Source organism: Heptranchias perlo, chromosome 24 (genome assembly GCF_035084215.1).
Source record: "Heptranchias perlo isolate sHepPer1 chromosome 24, sHepPer1.hap1, whole genome shotgun sequence".
Classification (NCBI taxonomy): Eukaryota; Metazoa; Chordata; class Chondrichthyes; order Hexanchiformes; family Hexanchidae; genus Heptranchias; species Heptranchias perlo.
The window spans coordinates 50,131,873-50,154,743 of NC_090348.1; the positions used below are offsets into that span (position 1 = coordinate 50,131,873).

A 22,871-nucleotide genomic window follows, 5' to 3' on the forward strand; every position below is an offset into this window, starting at 1 on the left:
CATTGACCGATCCGAACTCAGCTTCATGTCCAATTTCCTGCCCGCTCCCCATAACCCCTAATTCCCTTTACTTCTAGGAAACTGTCTATTTCTGTTTTAAATTTATCTAATGATGTAGCTTCCACAGCTTCCTGGGGCAGCAATTTCCACAGACCGACCACCCTCTGAGTGAAGAAGTTTGTCCTCATCTCAGTTTTGAAAGAGCAGCCCCTTATTCTAAGATTATGCCCCCTAGTTCTAGTTTCACCCATCTTTGGGAACATCCTTACTGCATCCACCCGATCAAGACCCTTCACAATCTTATATGTTTCAATAAGATCGCCTCTCATTCTTCTGAACTCCAATGAGTAGAGTCCCAATCTACTCAACCTCTCCTCATATGTCCGCCCCCTCATCCCCGGGATTAACCGAGTGAACCTTCTTTGTACTGCCTCGAGAGCAAGTATGTCTTTTCTTAAGTATGGAGACCAAAACTGTATGCAGTATTCCAGGTGCGGTCTCACCAATACCTTATATAACTGCAGCAATACCTCCTTGTTTTTATATTCTATCCCCCTAGCAATAAAAGCCAACATTCCGTTGGCTTTCTTGATCACCTGCTGCACCTGCATACCAACTTTTTGATTTTCTTGCACTAGGACCCCCAGATCCCTTTGTACTGCACTACTTTCCAGTCTCTCGCCATTAAGAAAATAACTTGCTCTCTGATTTTTCCTGCCAAAGTGCATAACCTCACATTTTCCAATATTATATTGCATCTGCCAAATCTCCGCCCACTCACCCAGCCTGTCTATATCCCCTTGCAGGTTTTTTATGTCCTCCTCACTCTCTACTTTCCCTCCCATCTTTGTATCATCTGCAAATTTTGATATGTTGCACTCAGTCCCCTCCTCCAAATCGTTAATATAGATTGTAAAGAGTTGGGGACCCAGCACCGACCCCTGTGGAACACCACTGGTTACTGGTTGCCAGTCCGAAAATGAACCATTTATCCCAACTCTCTGCTTCCTGTTGGATAACCAATCCTCCACCCATGCCAGAATATTACCCCCAATCCCGTGATTTTTTATCTTAAGTAATAATCTTTTATGTGGCACCTTGTCGAATGCCTTCTGGAAGTCTAAATACACTACGTCCACTGGTTCCCCTTTATCCACCCTATACGTTATATCCTCGAAGAACTCAAGCAAATTTGTCAGACATGACTTCCCCTTCATAAAGCCATGCTGACTTTGTCCTATTAAATTATGCTTATCTAAATGTTCCGTTACTGTCTCCTTAATAATAGACTCCAAAATTTTACCCACCACAGATATTAAGCTAACTGGCCTATAATTTCCAGCCTTCTGCCTACTACCCTTTTTAAATAACGGTGTTACATTAGCAGTTTTCCAATCTGCCGGGACCTCTCCTGAGTCCAGGGAATTTTGGAAAACTATCACCAAAGCATCCACAATCCCTACTGCCACTTCCCTCAAGACCCTAGGATGGAAGCCATCAGGTCCAGGGGATTTATCCGCCTTGAGTCCCATTATTTTACTGAGTACCATCTCTTGAGTGATTTTAATCGTATTTAGCTCCTCCCCCCCGAGAGTCCCCTGTTTGTCCAGTGTTGGGATATTCTTAGTGTCCTCTACTGTAAAGACTGAAACAAAATATTTGTTCAGCATTTTTGCCATCTCCATGTTTCCCACCATTAATTTCCCGGTCTCATCCTCTAAGGGACCTATGTTTGCCTTAGCCACCCTTTTTCTTTTTATATAACTATAGAAACTCTTGCTATCTGTTTTTATATTTTTTGCTAATTTCTTTTCATAATCTAACTTCCCTTTCTTAATCAATCCTTTAGTTACTTTTTGCTGTCTTTTGAAGAATTCCCAATCTTCTATCCTCCCACTAAGTTTGGCTACCTTATATGTCCTTGTTTTTAGTCGGATACTATCCTTGATTTCTTTACTTAGCCACGGGTGGCTGTCATTTCTTTTACACCCTTTTTTCCTCAGTGGAATATATTTATTTTGAAAGTTGTAAAATAACTCCCTAAATGAACACCACTGCTCATGTACCGTCTTACCCTTTAATCTATTTTCCCAGTCCACTTTAATCAATTCCGCTCTCATACCATCATAGTCTCCTTTATTCAAGCTCAGTACGCTTGTTTGAGAATCAACCTTCTCACCCTCTAATTGGATATGGAATTCAACCATGCTGTGGTCGCTCGTTCCAAGGGGATCCTTAACTAGGACATTATTAATTAATCCTGACTCATTACACAGGACCAGGTCCAAGGTTGCCTGCCCCCTTGTAGGATCAGTTACATACTGCTCAAGAAATCCATCCCTGATGCACTCAATGAACTCGTCCTCAAGGCTGCTCTGCCCAATTTGATTTGTCCAGTTAATATGATAATTAAAATCCCCCATAATTATGGCTGTTCCCTTATTACATGCCCCGACTATCTCCTGATTAATACTTCTTCCAGCAGAGTTGCAACTATTAGGAGGCCTATATACTACGCCCACTAATGTTTTTTTTCCCTTATTATTCCTTATCTCCACCCAAACTGTTTCATTATCTTGATGCTTTGTCCCAATATCATTTCTCTGTATTACAGTGATTCCTTCCTTTATTAACATAGCCACCCCACCTCCCCTTCCTTCCTGCCTGTCCTTCCTGATTGTTAAATACCCTGGCATATTTAATTCCCAGTCGTTGTCACCCTGCAGCCATGTTTCTGTAATGGCCACAAGATCATACCCATACGTAGTTATTTGTGCCGTTAACTCGTCCATTTTATTACGAATGCTACGTGCATTCAGATAAAGAACTTTCAAATCTGTTTTGTGACGCTTAGTTCCTGCTTTTTCCTTTTTTAACACTTTACCTATTACTCCATACCTTCTGTCCCTTCCTGTTACGCTTTCCTCTCTCTCCCTGCTCAGGTTCCCAACCCCCTGCCACTTTAGTTTAAACCCTCCCCAACAGCACTAGCAAACACTCCTCCTAGGACAGCGGTCCCGGCCCTGCCCAGGTGCAGACCGTCCGGTTTGTACTGGTCCCACCTCCCCCAGAACCGTTTCCAGTGTCCCAGGAATTTGAATCCCTCCCCCTAACAGTTGTTAGTCTGCTTTTCCCAATCTATGTGAAGGTTAAAATCCCCCATTAAGACCACTATGCCTTTCTTACACACTTGTCTAATCTCTGCATTTATACAATCTAGCACTTCAGAGCTGCTGCCAGGGGTCCTATACACAACTCCCACTATAGTCTTAGATCCTTTCCTATTTCTCAATTCAACCCATAAGGTCTCTGTTGGCTGCTTACCTCTCGTTATATCCCCCTTTATCATTGAAGTGATTTCATCTCTAATCATTAAGGCTACTTCTCCCCCTCATCCATTTTCCCTATCTCTCCTGTAGACCTTATAACCTGGTATATTTAGTTCCCAATCCTGACCATCCTGCAGCCATGTCTCAGTAATAGCTATCACGTCATACCCTCCAATTTGAATTTGAACCTGTAGTTCATTTAATTTATTCTTTATACTCCGTGCATTTGTATATAGAACTCTTAGTTGGGCCACACACCCTAGCCTGACCTTCAGCTTTGATGCTGGGTTAATCGCCTTACGCCTTCTAGTTTTTATTTTATCTGTCGTGCCTAAAGTACACTTTCTTTCCGCTGCTCTACGCTTTTCCCTTTCACTTGTTCTTGAACAACTGTTTGTACTATTTGTATTGTAAATTTCCCCTGGGTCTTCCCCTCTCTTGCTGCTCTCAACTTTATTCCCTTCTGACTCCCCACTCAGGTTCCCATCCCCCTGCCACTCAAGTTTAAACCTTCCCCAACAGCACTAGCAAACACCCCCGCGAGGACGTTGGTCCCGGTCCTGCTCGGGTGTAACCCGTCACGCTTGTACAGGTCCCACCTTCCCCAGAACCGGTCCCAATGTCCTAGGAATCTAAATCCCTCCCTCCTACACCAACCCTGCAGCCATGCATTCATCCTGTCTATTCTCCTGTTCCTATACTCACTAGCAAGTGGCACTGGTAGTAATCCTGAGATCACTACCTTTGAAGTCCTGCTTTTTAATTTATCTCCTAACTCCTTAAATTCACCTTGCAGGACCTCATCCCTTTTTTTACCTATGTCGTTGGTACCAATATGGACCACGACTACTGGCTGTTCACCCTCCCCCTCCAGAATGCCCTGCAGCCGCTCAGTGACATCTTTGACCCGAGCAGCAGGGAGGCAACATACCATCCTGGAGTCACGTTTGCGGCCGCAGAAACACCTATCTGTTCCCCTTACAATTGAATCCCCTATCACTATAGCCCTGCCACTCCTCTTCCTCCCCTCCTGTGCAGCAGAGCCTCCTGTGGTGTCCCGAACTTGGCTCTTGCTGCTTTCCCCTGATAAGCCATCTCCCCCAACAGTATCCAAAGCGGTATATCTGTTTGAGAGGGAGATGGCCCCAGGGGACTCCTGCTCTACCTGCCTAGTCCTTTTACTCTGCCTGGCGGTCACCCATTTCCTTTCTGTCTGCGTAATCTTTACCTGTGGTGTGACCACCTCACTGAACGTGCTATCCACGATAGTCTCAGCATCACGGATGCTCCACAGTGAATCCACCTGCAGCTTCAGCTCCGAAATACGGTTAGCCAGTATCTGCAGCTGGACACACTTCCTGCACATATGGTCGCCAGGGACACTGGTAGTGTCCATGACTTCCCACATAGTGCAGGAGGAGCATATCACGGGTGCGAGCTGTGGTGGCATGACTTGCCTTAGACTCTCGGACTCTCCTCCCGCTTTTGGTCTCTCCTTTTATACTGTGCTCACCTCTCGGACTCTCCTGCCTCACCTGTGACGTCGCACAGTAGTTTTCTTCTGTTGCAGGTCTGCTGCTGCTTTTATTCCCCAATCTCAGTCTTCTACGCTCAGGTCCACTGCCGCTCTGCGGAAAAAGTTAGGAAAAGCGAGGCAAAGCAGCACCTCCTTCCCCGAACTCCCACACTTACCAAACTCTCAGCAGTTCACACTGTGTTGTCCGCACTCCGTGCTGTCGCACTGACAGGCCCCTGTATTTCTGCAGTTTGTGACTCAGATGAGTCAGGCCTGCCCACCTTCAGGTACCAGTTTAATCTAGCTAACCAATTAACTTACTACAGCAGCTCTCTCTGCTGAAGCCTGACAGAAACTTAAAAAATTAAACTTTAAAATTGAACTTATACAGTTGAAAGCAATATGCACTAGATTTTAAAGAGATTAACCCTTAAACTCCCACACTTACCAAACTCTCAGCAGTTCACACTGTGATAGAATTTCACATTGAGTTTGAGAGTGAAATACATAAGTCCGAAACTAGAGACTTACACTTAAAGCCAATTACATAGGTACAAGTGTAAGGTAGATTGGGAACTTTGAGTAAAAGATATGACAAACATTTAAAGAAATATTTCAAAATTCTCAACGAATATACATTCCATAAAAACTCATCCATCCGTGGCTAACTAAAGAAGTTAAGGATGGTATTATAATAAAAGTTGAGGCTTATAATGTTGCGAAGAAGAGTAAGTAGTGAGCCTGAGGATTGCGAGAGTTTTAGAAACCAGCAAAGGATGACCAAAAAATTGATAAAAGGGGAGAATATAGAATATGAAAGTAAACTAGCAAGAAATATAAAAACAGATTGTAAGAGCTTCTACAAGTATGTAAAAAGGAAGAGAGTAGCAAAACCAAATGTTCGTCCCTAAGAGGCTGAGACAGGAGAAATTATAATGGGAAATAAGGAAATGGCAGAGAAGTTAAACAAATATTTGGTATCTGTCTTCATAATAGAAGGAATAAAAAACATACCAGAAATAGTGGGGAACCAAGGGGCTAATGAGTGGGGAACTTAAAGTAATTAATATCAGTAGAGAAAAAGTACCAGAGAAACTAATTCGACTAAAAACCAATAAATTCCCTGGACCTGATGGCCTACACCTGAGGGTTCTAAAAGAGGTGGCTGCAGAGATAGTGGATGCATTGGTTACGATCTTCCAAAATTCCCTAGATTCTAGAACGGTTCCAGCGGATTGGAAGGTAGCAAATATAACCCCGCCATTCAAGAAAGGAGGGAGAGAGAAAACAGGGAACGACAGGCCAGTTAGCCTGACATCAATCATCGGGAAAATCCTGGAAACCATTATTAAGGAAGTGGTAACAGGGCACTGAGAAAACCTTGGACCTGGTCCTGTGCAATGAGCCAGGATCAATTAATAATGTCCTAGTTAAGGATCCCCTTGGAATGAGTGACCATAACATGGTTACATTCCATATCCAATTAGAGGGTGAGAAGGTTGGTTCTCAAACAAGCGTACTGAGCTTGAATAAAGGAGACTATGATGGTATGAGAGCGGAATTGATTAAAGTGGACTGGGAAAATAGATTAAAGGGTAAGACGGTACATGAGCAGTGGTGTTCATCTAAGGAGTTATTTTACAACTTTCAAAAAAAATATATTCCACTGAGGAAAAAAGGGTGCTAAAGAAATGACAGCCATCCGTGGCTAAGTAAAGAAATTAAGGATAGTATCCGACTAAAAACAAGGACATATAAGGTAGCCAAACTGAGTGGGAGGATAGAAGATTGGGAAGTCTTCAAAAGACAGCAAAAAGTAACTAAAGGATTGATTAAGAAAGGGAAGATAGATTATGAAAATAAATTAGCAAAAATTATAAAAACAGATAGCAAGAGTTTCTACAGTTATATAAAAAGAAAAAGGGTGGCTAAGGCAAACGTAGGTCCCTGAGAGGATGAGACCGGGAAATTAATGGTGGGAAACATGGAGATGGCAAAAATGCTGAACAAATATTTTGTTTCAGTCTTTACGGTAGAGGACAAGAAGAATATCCCAACACTGGACAAACGGGGGGCTCTAGGGGGGGAGGAGCTAAATAGGATTAAAATCATTAAGGAATTGGTACTCAGTAAATCAATGGGACTCAAGGCGGATAAATCCCCTGGACCTGATGGCTTCCATCCTAGGGTCTTGAGGGAAGTGGCAGTAGGGATTGTGGATGCTTTGGTAATAATTTTCCAAAATTCTCTGGACTCGGCAAAGGTCCCGGCAGATTGGAAAACTGCTAATGTAACACCGTTATTTAAAAAGGGTAGTAGGCAAAAGGCTGGAAATTATAGAGCAGTTAGCCTAACATCTGTGGTGGGTAAAATTTTGGAGTCTGTTATTAAGGAGACAGTAACGGAACATTTGGATAAACATAATTTAATAGGACAAAGTCAGCATGGCTTTATGAAGGGGAAGTCATGTCTGACAAATTTGCTTGAGTTCTTTGAGGACATAACGTACAGTGTGGATTTAGGGGAACCAGTGGATGTAGTGTATTTAGACTTCCAGAAGGCATTCGACAAGGTGCCACATAAAAGATTATTGCTCAAGATAAAGAATCACTGGATTGGGGGTAATATTCTGGCATGGGTGGAGGATTGGTTATCTAACAGGAAGCAGAGAGTTGGGATAAATGGTTCATTCTCGGACTGGCAACCAGTAGCCAGTGGTGTTCCGCAGGGGTCAGTGCTGGGTCCCCAACTCTTTACAATCTATATTAACGATTTCGAGGAGGGGACCGAGTGTAATATATCAAAGTTTGCAGATGATACAAAGATGGGAGGGAAAGTGGAGAGTGAGGAGGACATAAAAAACCTACAAGGGGATATCGACTGGCTGGGTGAGTGGGCGGAGATTTGGCAGATGACGGGTACGGTAGCATAGTGGTTGTGTTACTGGGCTAGTAATCCAGAGGCCTGGACTAAAATCCAGAGTCATGAGTTCAAATCCCGCCACGGCAGCTGGCGAATTTAAATTCAATTAATTAGTTAAATTCAATTAATTAAATAAAATCTGGAATTAAAAATACTAGTATCAGTAATGATGGCCATGAAACTACCGGATTGTCGTAAAAACCCATCTGGTTCACTAATGTTCTTTAGGGAAGGAAACCTGCCATCCTTACCCGGTCTGGCCTATATGTGACTCCAGACCCACAGCAATGTGGTTGATTCTTAATTGCCCTCTGAAATGGCCTCACCACCACCTTCTCGAGGGCAATTAGGGATGGGCAATAAATGCTGGCCTCGCCAGCGACGCCCACATCCCGTGAACGAATAAAAAAAAAATACAATATTGGAAAATGTGAGGTTATGCACTTTGGCAGGAAAAATCAGAGAGCAAGTTATTATCTTAATGGCGTGAAACTGGAAAGTACTGCAGTACAAAGGGATCTGGGGGTCCTCGTGCAAGAAAATCAAAAAGTTAGTATGCAGGTGCAGCAGGTGATCAAGAAGGCCAACGGAATGTTGGCTTTTATTGCTAGGGGGATAGAATATAAAAACGGGGAGGTATTGCTGCAGTTATATAAGGTATTGGTGAGACCGCACCTGGAATACTGCATACAGTTTTGGTGTCCATACTTAAGAAAAGACATACTTGCTTTCGAGGCAGTACAAAGAAGGTTCACTCGGCTAATACTGGGGATGAGGGGGTGGCCATATGAGGAGAGGTTGAGTAGATTGGGACTCTACTCATTGGAGGTCAGAAGAATGAGAGGCGATCTTGTTGAAACATATAAGATTGTGAAGGGGCTTGATCGGGTGGATGCGGTAAGGATGTTCCCAAGGATGGGTGAAACTAGAATGAGGGGTAATAATCTTAGAATAAGGGGCTGCTCTTTCAAAACTGAGATGAGGAGAAACTTCTTCACTCAGAGGGTAGTAGGTCTGTGGAATTTGTTGCCCCAGGAAGCTGTGGAAGCTACATCATTAAATAAATTTAAAACAGAAATCGCCAGTTTCCTAGATGTAAAGGGAATTAGGGGTTATGGGGAGCGGGCAGGAAATTTCGACATGAATTTAGATTTGAGGTTAGGATCAGATCAGCCATGATCTTATTGAATGGCGGAGCAGGCTCGAGGGGCCGATTGGCCTACTCCTGCTCCTATTTCTTATGTTCTTATGTTCTCATAATATGTTTAGGCAGAGTCAACATGGCTTTATGAAAGGGAAATCGTGTCTGACAAATCTATTCGAGCTTTTTGAGGATGTAACTAGCAGGGTAGACAAAGGGGAACCAATGAATGTAGTTTGTTTGGATTTTGAAAGGGCATTCGATAAGGGGCCACATAGAAGGTTGTTACACAAGATAAGGGCTCATGGGGTTGGGGGTAATATATTTGCATGGATAGAGCATTGGTTAACGGACAGAAAACAGAGAGTAGGGATAAACGGGTCATTTTCAGGTTGGCAGGCTGTAACTGGTGGGGTGCCGCAAGGATCAGTGCTTGGGCCTCAGCTATTTACAATCTATATTAATGACTTAGATGAAGGGACCGAGTGTAATGTATCCAAGTTTGCTGACGATACGAAGGTAGGTGGAAAAATAAGCTGTGAGGAGGACACAAAGAGTCTGCAAAGGGATATAGACAGGTTAAGTGAGTGGGCAAGAAGGTGGCAGATGGAGTATATTGTGGGGAAATGTGAGGTTATTCACTTTGGTAGGAAGAATAGAAAAACAATATTTTTAAAATGGTGTGGAACTATTTAATGTTGGCGTCCAGAGGGATTTGGGTGTCCTCGTACAAGAAACACAGAAAGTTAGTATGCAGGTACAGCCATCAATTAGGAAGGCTAATGGCATGTTGGCTTTTATTGCAAGGGGGTTGGAGTACAAGAATAAGGAAGTCATACTACTATTGTACATGGCTTTGGTGAGACCACACCTGGAGTACTGCGTACAGTTTTGGCCTTCTTATCTAAGGAAAGATATACTTGCCTTAGAGGCACTGCAACGAATGTTTACTAGATTGATTGCTGGGATGAGAGGGTTGTCACATGAGGAGAGATTGTGTAGAATGGGCCTATACTCTCTGGAGTTTAGAAGAATGAGAGGTGATCTCATTGAAACATATAAGATTCTGAGGGGGCTTGACAGGGTAGATGCTGAGAGGTTGTTTCCCCTGGCTGGAGAGTCTAGAACTAGGGGGCAGAGTCTCAGGATAAGGGGTCGGCCATTTAAGACTGAGATGAGGAGGAATTTCTCCACTCAGAGGGTTGTGAATCTTTGGAATTCTCTACTCCAGACGGCTGTGGATGCTCAGTCATTGAGTATATTCAAGGCTGAGTTTGATAGATTTTTGGTCTCTAGGGGAATCAAGGGATATGGGGATCAGGCGGGAAAGTGGACTTGAGGTCGAAGATCAGCCGTGATCTTATTGAATGGCGGAGCAGGCTCGAGGGGCCGTATTGCCCACTCCTGCTCCTATTTCTTATGTTCTTATGTGTCCCCTGAAAATCTTCACACTAAAGTGGGGTCCCCCCTGAAATTGTTGACACGCCCCCTGGTTTCCCAACCCAAGATGTCCCATTTCCACCTTTGTAAACAATTTTACAACACCAAGTTATAGTCCAGCAATTTTATTTTAAATTCACAAGCTTTCGGAGATTTCCTCCTTCCTCAGGCAAATGTTTCAAGAGCTCCTTGAAGCCTACGCATTTATACATATAGAACAATACATGGTGTTTACAGACTGCCCCTGCAACTGCCCGTTGCCAAGGCAATCACCGTGTTCAGACAGAGAGGTGTCACCTGCAGAACCCCCGAATACACATTCAACAAAAAAACAAACAGGGAAAAAAAACAGAGAGAGGCAGAAACATCCGGAAGGCAGAGAGAGCCAGCAAATGACCCATTATATTAAAAACAGATAACATTTGTTCGCTGGTGGGGTAACGTGTAGCGTGACATGAACCCAAGATCCCGGTTGAGGCCGTCCTCATGGGTGCGGAACTTGGCTATCAATTTCTGCTCGACGATTTTGCGTTGTCGTGTGTCTCGAAGGCCGCCTTGGAGTACGCTTACCCGAAGGTCGGTGGATGAATGTCCCTGACTGCTGAAGTGTTCCCCGACTGGGAGGGAACCCTCCTGTCTGGCGATTGTTGCGCGGTGTCTGTTCATCCGTTGTCGCAGCGTCTGCATGGTCTCGCCAATGTACCATGTATTCGGGGGTTCTGCAGGTGACACCTCTCTGTCTGAACACGGTGATTGCCTTGGCAACGGGCAGTTGCAGGGGCAGTCTGTAAACACCATGTATTGTTCTATATGTATAAATGCGTAGGCTTCAAGGAGCTCTTGAAACATTTGCCTGAGGAAGGAGGAAATCTCCGAAAGCTTGTGAATTTAAAATAAAATTGCTGGACTATAACTTGGTGTTGTAAAATTGTTTACAATTGTCAGCCCCAGTCCATCACCGGCATCTCCACACCATTTCCACCTGTTTGAAAAGCTGTGCTGATTGAGATTGCAGGATGTGGTTACAGATTAAATGGAGTCACTGTCTCCATCTCCCATTCGGATTGAATTGTTTCTCCCTGGCTCTCAAAGTTGATGTTTTGTCCCCATTATAAGAGAAATGTTTTATTTGTGAGTAATTAATTAACTCAAACCAGCTCAACGTGTTGGTAAAACATTTTCTTACAATTTCTGCTTCATTTCCTACACAGAGAACAATCTCATTGGGAGCGGGAGATCGTCAGGTGATCCAGACGCCCATCAACGATGCGCTGCCCATTAGTGGCTGCAGTGTTGCACTGCTCTTCAAACAGCTGGGTATGTGTCTGCTCAGTGAGTGACGTTAGGCTCCGCTCCGGAGCATGGCAACGCAACCAGCTATTGATTATTGATTAATTTTGATTATTCTAAAATTTTATTTGCGGTCCTGACTTCCGGCCGAAGCATGCACCATCCATTCACTAATACTCTTCAAACACTGCGTTCATTTCTAGAACTTGTTTGAAAGGAATCAGTACAGGAAGGTCTTATTTGTGCTTCTGGAGCTTTCTGATTCTGCTGGCTGGGATTTAATCAGATGATGCGGCAGTCACCTCAACATCGTTTAGATGGAGTCAGACCGCTTCCGATCACAGGCTCGCTTGAGGGCCGCTTGATTACTCACCTCCCTCCCTCCCCCTCCCCTGAAGGTGCCGACTCCCTCCCCCTCCCCTGAAGGTGCTGACTCTCTCCACCCTCCCCTGAAGGTGCTGACTCTCTTCCCCCCTCCCCTGAAGGTGCTGACTCTCTTCCCCCCTCCCCTGAAGGTGCTGACTCTCTTCCCCCCTCCCCTGAAGGTGCTGACTCTCTTCCCCCCACCCCTGAAGGTGCTGACTCTCTTCCCCCCTCCCCTGAAGGTGCTGACTCTCTTCCCCCCTCCCCTGAAGGTGCTGACTCTCTTCCCCCCTCCCCTGAAGGTGCTGACTCTCTTCCCCCCTCCCCTGAAGGTGCTGACTCTCTTCCCCCCTCCCCTGAAGGTGCTGACTCTCTTCCCCCCTCCCCTGAAGGTGCTGACTCTCTTCCCCCCTCCCCTGAAGGTGCTGACTCTCTTCCCCCCTCCCCTGAAGGTGCTGACTCTCTTCCCCCCTCCCCTGAAGGTGCTGACTCTCTTCCCCCCTCCCCTGAAGGTGCTGACTCTCTTCCCCCCTCCCCTGAAGGTGCTGACTCTCTTCCCCCCTCCCCTGAAGGTGCTGACTCTCTTCCCCCCTCCCCTGAAGGTGCTGACTCTCTTCCCCCCTCCCCTGAAGGTGCTGACTCTCTTCCCCCCTCCCCTGAAGGTGCTGACTCTCTTCCCCCCTCCCCTGAAGGTGCTGACTCTCTTCCCCCCCTCCCCTGAAGGTGCTGACTCTCTTCCCCCCTCCCCTGAAGGTGCTGACTCTCTTCCCCCCTCCCCTGAAGGTGCTGACTCTCTTCCCCCCTCCCCTGAAGGTGCTGACTCTCTTCCCCCCTCCCCTGAAGGTGCTGACTCTCTTCCCCCATCCCCTGAAGGTGCTGACTCTCTTCCCCCCTCCCCTGAAGGTGCTGACTCTCTTCCCCCCTCCCCTGAAGGTGCTGACTCTCTTCCCCCCTCCCCTGAAGGTGCTGACTCTCTTCCCCCCTCCCCTGAAGGTGCTGACTCTCTTCCCCCCTCCCCTGAAGGTGCTGACTCTCTTCCCCCCTCCCCTGAAGGTGCTGACTCTCTTCCCCCCTCCCCTGAAGGTGCTGACTCTCTTCCCCCCTCCCCTGAAGGTGCTGACTCTCTTCCCCCCTCCCCTGAAGGTGCTGACTCTCTTCCCCCCTCCCCTGAAGGTGCTGACTCTCTTCCCCCCTCCCCTGAAGGTGCTGACTCTCTTCCCCCCTCCCCTGAAGGTGCTGACTCTCTTCCCCCCCTCCCCTGAAGGTGCTGACTCTCTTCCCCCCTCCCCTGAAGGTGCTGACTCTCTTCCCCCCTCCCCTGAAGGTGCTGACTCTCTTCCCCCCTCCCCTGAAGGTGCTGACTCTCTTCCCCCCTCCCCTGAAGGTGCTGACTCTCTTCCCCCCTCCCCTGAAGGTGCTGACTCTCTTACCCCCTCCCCTGAAGGTGCTGACTCTCTTACCCCCTCCCCTGAAGGTGCTGACTCTCTTCCCCCCTCCCCTGAAGGTGCTGACTCTCTTCCCCCCTCCCCTGAAGGTGCTGACTCTCTTCCCCCCTCCCCTGAAGGTGCTGACTCTCTTCCCCCCTCCCCTGAAGGTGCTGACTCTCTTCCCCCCTCCCCTGAAGGTGCTGACTCTCTTCCCCCCTCCCCTGAAGGTGCTGACTCTCTTCCCCCCTCCCCTGAAGGTGCTGACTCTCTTCCCCCCTCCCCTGAAGGTGCTGACTCTCTTCCCCCCTCCCCTGAAGGTGCTGACTCTCTTCCCCCCTCCCCTGAAGGTGCTGACTCTCTTCCCCCCTCCCCTGAAGGTGCTGACTCTCTTCCCCCCTCCCCTGAAGGTGCTGACTCTCTCCCCCCTCCCCTGAAGGTGCTGACTCTCTCCCCCCTCCCCTGAAGGTGCTGACTGTTCCCCTCCCCCCCCTTCCCCCCCCTCCCCTGAAGGTGCTGACTCTCTTCCCCCCTCCCCTGAAGGTGCTGACTGTTCCCCTCCCCCCCCTTCCCCCCCCTCCCCTGAAGGTGCTGACTCTCTTCCCCCCTCCCCTGAAGGTGCTGACTGTTCCCCTCCCCCTCCTTCCCCCCCCCTCCCCTGAAGGTGCTGACTCCCTTCCACCTCTCCCTCCCCCCTCCCCTGAAGGTGCTGACTCTCTTCCCCCTGCTCGATCTGTCTATCTGCAGATGCTGGATTAACAAATGTACCCGGTCATATTTTAACCAGACTTTTTCTGCAGTTTCCTGATGATCCTGGAATTTTCTTTTATTAGTTCTTGGGATGTGGGCTTTGCCCATCCCTAGTTGCCCCTTGAGAAGGTGGTGGTGAGCCGCCTTCTTCAACCGCTGCAGTCCGTGTGGTGAAGGTTCTCCCACAGTGCTGTTAAGTTGGGAGTTCCAGGATTTTGACCCAGTGACGATAAAGGAACGGCCGATATATGTCCAAGTCGAGACTAGAAGGGGAACTTGGAGGTGATGTTGTTACCATGCACCTCCTGCCCTTGTCCTTCTAGGTGATAGAGATTACAGGTTTAGGAGGTACTGTCGAAGAAGCCTTGGCGAGTTGCTGCAGTGCATCCTGTGGATGGTACACGCTGCAGCCACAGTGCGTCGGTGGTGGAGGGAGTGAATGTTTAGGGTGGTGGATGGGGTGCCAATCAAGCGGGCTGCTTTGTCCTGGATGGTGTTGAGCTTCTTGAGTTGCAGCTGCTCCCAATCCAGACAAGTGGAGAGTATTCCATCACACTCCTGACTTGTATCTTGTAAACAATTTTACAACACCAAGTTATAGTCCAGCAATTTTATTTTAAATTCACAAGCTTTCGGAGGCTTCCTCCTTCCTCAGGTGAACATTGTTGGACGTCGTTTTCCAACAATGTTCACCTGAGGAAGGAGGAAGCCTCCGAAAGCTTGTGAATTTAAAATAAAATTGCTGGACTATAACTTGGTGTTGTAAAATTGTTTACAATTGTCAACCCCAGTCCATCACCGGCATCTCCACATCATGACTTGTATCTTGTAGGTGATGGAGAGGCTTTGGGAGTCAGGTGGTGAGTCATTCGCCACAGAATACCCAGCCTCTGACCGGCTCCAGTAATGTGGCCCTCACTTCAAAATTGTACCATTTAGCTTATATTGCTTCGCCTCATTCTTCCTCCCAAAATGCACAACTTCACATTAGATTTCATCTGCCATGTGTCTGCCCATTTCACCAGTCTGTCTATGTCCTCCAGAAGTCTGTTACTATCCTCCTCAATGTTACTACATTTCCAAGGTTTGTGTCATCTGTGTCAAACTTTAAATTTGTGCCCATTACATCCAAGTCCAGGTCATTAATATAGATCAAAAAGAGCAGTGGTCCTAATACCAACCCCTGGCGGACACCAATATATACCTCCCTCCTGTCTGATAAACAGTCGTTCACTACAACTTTCTACTTTCTGTCCCCTAACCCATTTTGCGTCCACGTAGCCACTGGCCCTTTAATCCCATGGACTTCAATTTTGCTAGCAAGTCTTTATCATGGGAGGGGGTTTGTTGTTTTTATCAGGGGTATGGAGGAATATACTTAGTGGCGTGCGCCCAGAACTACAAGGATTGTCTGCACATTCTCACTATGGTTAATCTGGGGGTGGGGAGCTCGTTGCCGTCTCGCCCTGTCCGCTCGTTGCCGTCTCGCCCTGTCCGCTCCCACCGCCCCTTAAATCTCCTCAGCCTCTTCCGTGGTGCTCCGCGCTGCAGATTCTGCACCTGCCAGGTTTTAAATCTTCTCCTCAGCCTCTCCCGTGGTGCTCCGCGCGCTCTCATTATTGAGGCTGCTGATTGGTGCTGCTTCATTGTAATAACTTGGTCACGTGACGTAATGTTACGTTTACAGTCTCACCAACAGGCACAGTAACGTCTGAAGTCTGAGAACACTGTACGTTTTTGATATATAATAGACATGATCAGATTGCGCTGTGTGCATAGTAAGATGTATTCTTCCAAAGATACGATCAGATTGCTCCATGTGTACTGTAGGGTGTATTCTAACAAAGATTACATAGAATTGCATCGAATGTACACCACAGAAACAGGCCATTCGGCCCAACAGGTCAATGCAGTTATTTATGCTCCACACGAGCCTCCTCCCTCCCTACTTCATCTCACCCTATCAGCGTATCCTTCTATTTCTTTCTCCCTCATGTGTTTATCCAGCTTCCCCTTAAATCCATCCACACTATTCACCTCAACCACTTCTTATGGTAGTGAGTTCCACATTCTAACCACGCCCTGGGGAAAGAAGTTTCTCCTGAATTCCCTATTGGATTTATATTTATGGCCCCTAGTTCTGGTCACCCCCACAAGTGGAAACATCTTCTCTACGTCTAGCCTTTCAAATACTTTCATAACCTTAAAGACCTCTATCAGGTCAACCCACAGCCTTCTCTTTTCTTGAGATAAGAGCCCCAGCCCGCTCAATCTTTCCTAATAGGTATGACCTCTCAGTTCTGGTACCATCCTAATAAATCTTAATTGCACCTTCTCCAGTGCCTCTATAGACCAGAACTGTTCACAGTACTTGTGGTCTAACCAAGGTTTTATACAAGTTTAACATAACTTCTCTGCATTTCAATTCTATTCCTCCAGAAATGAACCCCAATGCTTGGTTTGCTTTTTTATGGCCTTATTAACATGCTTCACTACTTTTAGTGATTTGTTTGTCTGTGCCCCCAAATCCCTCTGCTCCTCTACCCCATTTAGACTCTTAGTGGTTCTTTATGTAGCCATGTTTCAGTTATCCATACTACATCTGGCTCCTCGCTACGGATTATTGCCTCCAGTTCCCTCGTTTTATTTTGGACACTGTGTACATTGCTGTACAGGCAGTTTAATTCATCTTTAATTGTTGTTCCTTTTACTTTATTTTTAACAGTCCTTTTATACTTCTGTTTTATAACTGTTTTTGTTCCTTGACTGTTTGTTATCTTTATTCCTTACCTTGGTCTTTACACTCATCTCCTGTTTCTTTTATCTTTAGGCTTTTATTTATTATTGCTACTAGATCCCGTACTAGTTTAAAGCCCAATGCACTGCCCTATTTATCCTTTCCATTAGGACTCTGGTCCCATTCCTGGTTCAGGTGGAGCCCGTCCCAGCGGTACAGCTCCTTCCTGTCCCAGTACTGGTGCCAGTGTCCCATGAATGGAACCCCTCCTTCCCACACCAGTCTTTCAGCAATGCATTCACCTTCCTGATCTGCCTATCCCTATGTCAATTAGCACATGGTTTGGGTAGTAAACCTGAGATTACCTCCCACAAGGTCCTGCTTTTTAATTTTGTTCCTAGCTTCTGATATTCCCTTAGCAGGACCTCCTCCTTGTTCTTACTTATGTTATTGGTGCCGATATGGACCATGACAACTGGATCCTCCCCCTCCCTTTAAAAGTTCCTCTCTAGTTGCTCCGAAATATCCTTTACCTTTACACCAGGTAGGCAACACACCCTTCTGGAATCTCAGTCGCAAGTGCAGAGGACACTATCCCTCTGATTATAGAATCCCCTATGACTATAACCTTTCTATTCTGATTCTGCCCTTCTTGGACTGCCTCCTACTCCACAGTGCCATGGTTAGCATTCTGGGCATCTTCACTGCAGCCTACATCCCTAGCCTCAAAGATATAAAGTACCTTGTACCTGTTGGATAGGACCTCCTTCTCTACCTCCCCCTCCCATATGTGTCGGAGTGTCTCTGAGTCATGCTCCAGCTCAAAGACTCTGAGCTGGATTGTCTCAAGCCAGAGCCACTTACTGCAGATTTGGCAATCCAGGACAATCTTACTGTCCACAAACTCCCACATATTACAAAGATATGATCCGATTGCTCCGTGTGTACAGTAAGGTATATTCTGACAGGTACAATCAGATTGCTCCTATGTATACAGTAAGGTGTATTCAAACAAAGATTCAGTCAGATGCTCCGTGTGTATAGTAAGTTGTATTCTGGCAAAGATTCGATCAGATGCTCCATGTGTACAGTAAGGTGTATTCTAATAAAGATTTGTACAGTAATTGGATTTTCACTATTTCCAGTCCTGGAGTCTGTGCTTCTTTATTCCTTGTTTATTTTTCCAGGTGTTAACAATGTGTTGGATCTTTTCTGCGCTGCCCTAACTGAACACAAGATTCTGTTCCTGTCGTCCAGTTACCAGAGGCTGACAGAGGCCTGTCGGGCACTCCTTGCTCTCATGTTCCCTCTAAAGTACAGGTAACCAAGGGAAGACCGATGCATTCAGAGGGGTGCTGGTGTATTCAGGGCAAAGACATTTAATGTCCATTCGGTGGAGTTTTGGATGGGAGATTTGTTGGGGGCCATTTTGTGGTACTGGTGGATCTGGTTGGCATGAGCAGGTGGGATTGCGTTTCCAGTTGACGATGCACAGTAGTGTGGATAGTGTACAGACCCATAGCTTTGCGAGCAGTGCTTGGATGCTGGGTTGAGGGCGGGTGAGTTTTGATTCCAGGTTTGGGGAGTAGGGAAGAGTTCAGACTCTGGTTTGGGAAGAGTTCTTATTCTGGGTTGGGGAGAGTTCATTGATTAATCAAAGATAGTCAGCATGGATTTGTTAAGGGAAGGTCGTTTCTGACTAACTTGATTGAATTTTGTGAGGAGATAACAAGGAGGGTCGAGGAGGGTAGCGCGTTTGATGTAGTCTACGTGGATTTTAGCAAGGCTTTTGACAAGGTCCCACATGGCAGACTGATCAGAAAAATAAAAGCCCATGGGATCCAAGGGAAAGTGGCAAGTTGGATCCAAAATTGGCTCAGTGGTAGGAAGCAAAGGGTAATGGTCGATGGATGTTTTTGTGACTCGAAGGCTGTTTTCAGTGGGGTTCCGCAGGGCTCAGTACTAGGTCCCTTGCTTTTTGTGGTATATATCAATGATTTAGACTTAAATGTGGGGTGCTTGATTTAAAAGTTTGCAGATGATACAAAAATTGGCCGAGTGATTGATAATGAGGAGAAAAACTGTAGACTGCAGGAAGATATCAATGGACTGGTCAGGTGGTCAAACAGGTGGCAAATGAAATTCAATCCGTAAAAGTGTGAGGTAATGCATTTGGGGAGGGCAAACAAGGCAAGGGAATATACAATAAATGGGAGGATACTGAGAGGTGTAGAGGAAGAGAGGGATCTTGGAGTGCATGTCCACAGATCCCTGAAGGTAGCAGGACAGGTAGATAAGGTGGTTGAGAAGGTATTCAGGATACTTGCCTTTATTAGCCGAGGTATAGAATATAAGAGCAGGGAGGTTATGCTAGAATTGTATAAAACACTGATTAGGCCACAGCTTGAGTACTGCATCCAGTTCTGGTCGTCACATTATAGGAAAGATGTGATTGCACTAGAGAGGGTACAGAGGAGATTTACAAGCATGTTGCCAGGACTGGAGAATTTTAGCTATGAGGAAAGGTTGAATAGGCTGAGGTTGTTTTCTTTGGAACAGAGGAGGCTGAGGGGAGATTTAATTGAGGGGTATAAAATTATGAGGGGCCCAGATATTGGATAGGAAGGCCCTATTTCCCTTAGCAGAGAGGTCAATAACCAGGGGGCATAGATTTAAAGTAATTAGTAGAGGGATTAGAGGGGAGCTGAGGAGAAATCTTTTCACCCAGATGGTGGTCGGGGTCTGGAACTCACTGCCTGAAAGGTTGGCAGAGGCAGAAACTCTCATTGCATTTAAAAGGTCTTGGATGTAGACTTGAAGTGCCGTAACCTACAAGGCTACAGACCAAGAGCTGGAAAGTGGGATTCGACTGGGTAGCTCTTTTTCAGCCGGCACAGACACGATGGGCCGAACGGTAGCCTTCTGTGCCGTAAATTCCTGTGATTCTCTGAGTTCTCACTCTGGGTTTGGGGAGAGTTCAGACTCTGGGTTTGGGGAGAGTTCAGACTCTGGGTTTGGGGAGAGTTCAGACTCTGGGTTTGGGGAGAGTTCAGACTCTGGGTTTGGGGAGAGTTCAGGCTCTGGGTTTGGGGAGAGTTCAGACTCTGGGTTTGGGGAGAGTTCAGGCAATGACCCTTAAATGAGGGCAGTTGAGGTATGGTTTGGGTGGGGAGAAAGAGTTCAGGTGCTGGATTTGGGGGGTCTGAAAGTGGATAGGCTCATTCACAGGATTTGTGTGCGGGGGTCCAGTGTAGGGGGGGTGTTGTGGAGATGGTTTGTTTTGTGGGGTGGGGTGGGGGGAGGTTGTGGAGATGGTTTGTGGGATTGTTCCGAATAAACCTTTGCCTCGTGTCTTGGCAGTTTGACGTATATCCCAATCTTACCAGCGCAGCTTCTGGAAGTGTTGTGTAGCCCTACGCCTTTCATCATCGGAATGCACTCCTTCTTCCGAGCAGACATGCAGGACCTGGTGAGTGAAGCACAGAGACCGAGATTAGCCCAATCAGTTAGCAATAGTTTCAGTGATCTGCCTTCACCTGCTGCTCATTCCTGAGTTCCTTGAAATAGTCACACACCATCCCGACTTGGAAATATATATCGCCGTTCCTTCATCGTCGCTGGGTCAAAATCCTGGAACTCCCTTCCTAACAGCACTGTGGGAGAACCTTCACCACACGGACTGCAGCGGTTCAAGAAGGCGGCTCACCACCACCTTCTCAAGGGCAATTAGGGATGGGCAATGAATGCCGGCCTCGCCAGCGACGCCCACATCCCATGAATGAATTTTTAAAAAATTTGGTCCCCATCTAAATTCAGATTTAGTGAATCTTATTTTCACATATAATGTTAGTGAAATGTAATATTGACCAATGCAAGGAGGGGGTCACTGAACCTGGGGATGGGGGGGCGGGGTTGGGGTGAGAGGGTCACTGAACCTGGAGGGGGGGGGGGGGCGGGGTGAGAGGGTCACTGAACCCGGGGAGTGAGGGGGGGGGAGGTCAGAGGGTCACTGAACCCGGGGAGTGGAGGCAGAGGGTTGACTGTAACTGCACAGCCAGCTGATGACAGCAAGTGGAAGAATATTTCTGGTGTGGAAACCCTTGCACACAGCTGGCTGGGGTTCACAAGAAAACATTGCACTGTTGTTTAAAAAGTGAGAAAGAGATAGACCGAATAATTATAGGCCAGTCAGTCTAACCTCGGTGGTGGGCAAATTATTGGAATCGATTCTGAGGGACGGCATAAATCGTCATTTAGAAAGGCACGGGTTAATCAAGGACAATCAGCATGGATTTGTTAAGGGAAAGTCGTGTCTGACTAACTTGATTGAATTTTTTGAGGAGGTAACAAGGAGGGTCGATGAGGGTAGCACGTTTGATGTAGTCTGCATGGATTTTAGCAAGGCTTTTGACAAGGTCCCACGTGGCAGACTGATCAGAGAAGTAAAAGCCCATGGGATCCAAGGGAAAGTGGTTGGTTGGATCCAAAATTGGCTCAGTGACAGGAAGCAAAGGGATGTTGCCAGGGCTGGAGAATTTTAGCTATGACAAAAGATTGGATAGGCTGGGGATGTTTTCTTTGGAACAAAGGAGGCTGAAGGTAGATTTAATTGAGTTATATAAATTATCACAGGACTAGATGGAGTGGATAGGGAGGACCTATTTCCCTTAGCAGAGGGGTCAGTGACCAGGGGGCATAGATTTAAAGTAATTGGATTAGAGAGGAGCTGAGGAGAAATTTTTTCACCCGGAGGGTGGTGGGGGTCTGGAACTCACTGCCTGAAAGGGTGGTAGAGGCAGAAACCCTCAACTCATTTAAAAAGTACTTGGATGTGCATGTGAAGTGCCGTAACCTACAGGGCTACGGACCAAGTGCAGGAAAGTGGGATTAAACTGGATAGCTCTTTTTCAGCCGGCACAGACACAATGGGCCATAACTCTCTGACGATTGTTCAACGTTTTGTCTCCAGTTGGATGTAATTGTGGCTGATCTGGACGGAGGCACAGTCATGATACCGGAGTGTATCCACATCTCGGTGCTGCCAGAACCTCACCTTCACCAGACCCAAACAGCACTTTCTATGGTAATATGTTTATATCTGTATTGGGACTGATAATCTATGCTGTATTAACATAGAAACAAAGAAAATAGGAGCAAGAGTTGGCCATTCGGCCCTTCAGGCCTGCTCCGCCATTCAAAATGATCATGGCTGATTGTCTAACTCAGAACCCTGTTCCCGCTTTTTACCCATATCCCTTGATCCCTTTAGCATTAAGAAATATATCGATCTCCTTCTTGAATACATCTAATGACTTGGCCTCCACTGCCTTCTGTGGTAGAGAATTTCACAGATTCACCACTCTCTGAGTGAAGAAATTTCTCCTCATCTCGGTTCTAAATGGCATACCCCGTATCCTGAGACTGTGACCCCTGGTTCTGGACTCACCGGCCATCTGGAAAATCCTCCCTGCATCTAATCTGTCTAGTCCTGTTAGAATTTTATATGTTTCGATGAGATCACCTCTCATTCTTCTAAACTCTAGTAAATATAGGCCTAGTCAACCCAATCTCTCCTCATACGTCAGTCCTGCCATCCCAGGAATCAGTCTGGTAAACCTTCGTTACACTCCCTTCATGGCCAGGACATCCTTCCTCAGATAAGGAGATCAAAACTGCACACAATACTCCAGATGTGGTCTCACCTAGGCCCTGTATAACTGCAGTAAGATATCCCTGTTCCTGTACTCAAATCCTCTTGCAATGAAGGCCAACATACCATTCGCCTTCCTAACTGCTTGCTGCACCTGAATGCTCGCTTTCAGCGACTGGTGTACAAGGACACCCAGGTCTCGTTGCACCTCCCCTTTTCCCAATCTATCACCATTCAGATAATAATCTGCCTTTCTGTTTTTATAACCAAAGTGGATAACCTCACATTTATCCACGTTATACTGCATCT

At 46.5% G+C, this 22,871-nt stretch overlaps 1 protein-coding gene across 1 annotated transcript in view; it reads left to right on the plus strand.

Annotated features, from left to right (window-relative positions):
- sbf1 (SET binding factor 1) overlaps window positions 1–22,871 on the plus strand; it is a 359,704-nt gene that overhangs the window by 161,325 nt on the left and 175,508 nt on the right. Inside the window, exons 6-9 of the mRNA XM_068005308.1 lie at window positions 11,560–11,665; window positions 18,100–18,232; window positions 20,273–20,381; window positions 21,882–21,995. Coding sequence (XP_067861409.1) covers window positions 11,560–11,665; window positions 18,100–18,232; window positions 20,273–20,381; window positions 21,882–21,995 — 462 coding nt within the window. The remainder of the gene's footprint in view (window positions 1–11,559; window positions 11,666–18,099; window positions 18,233–20,272; window positions 20,382–21,881; window positions 21,996–22,871) is intronic.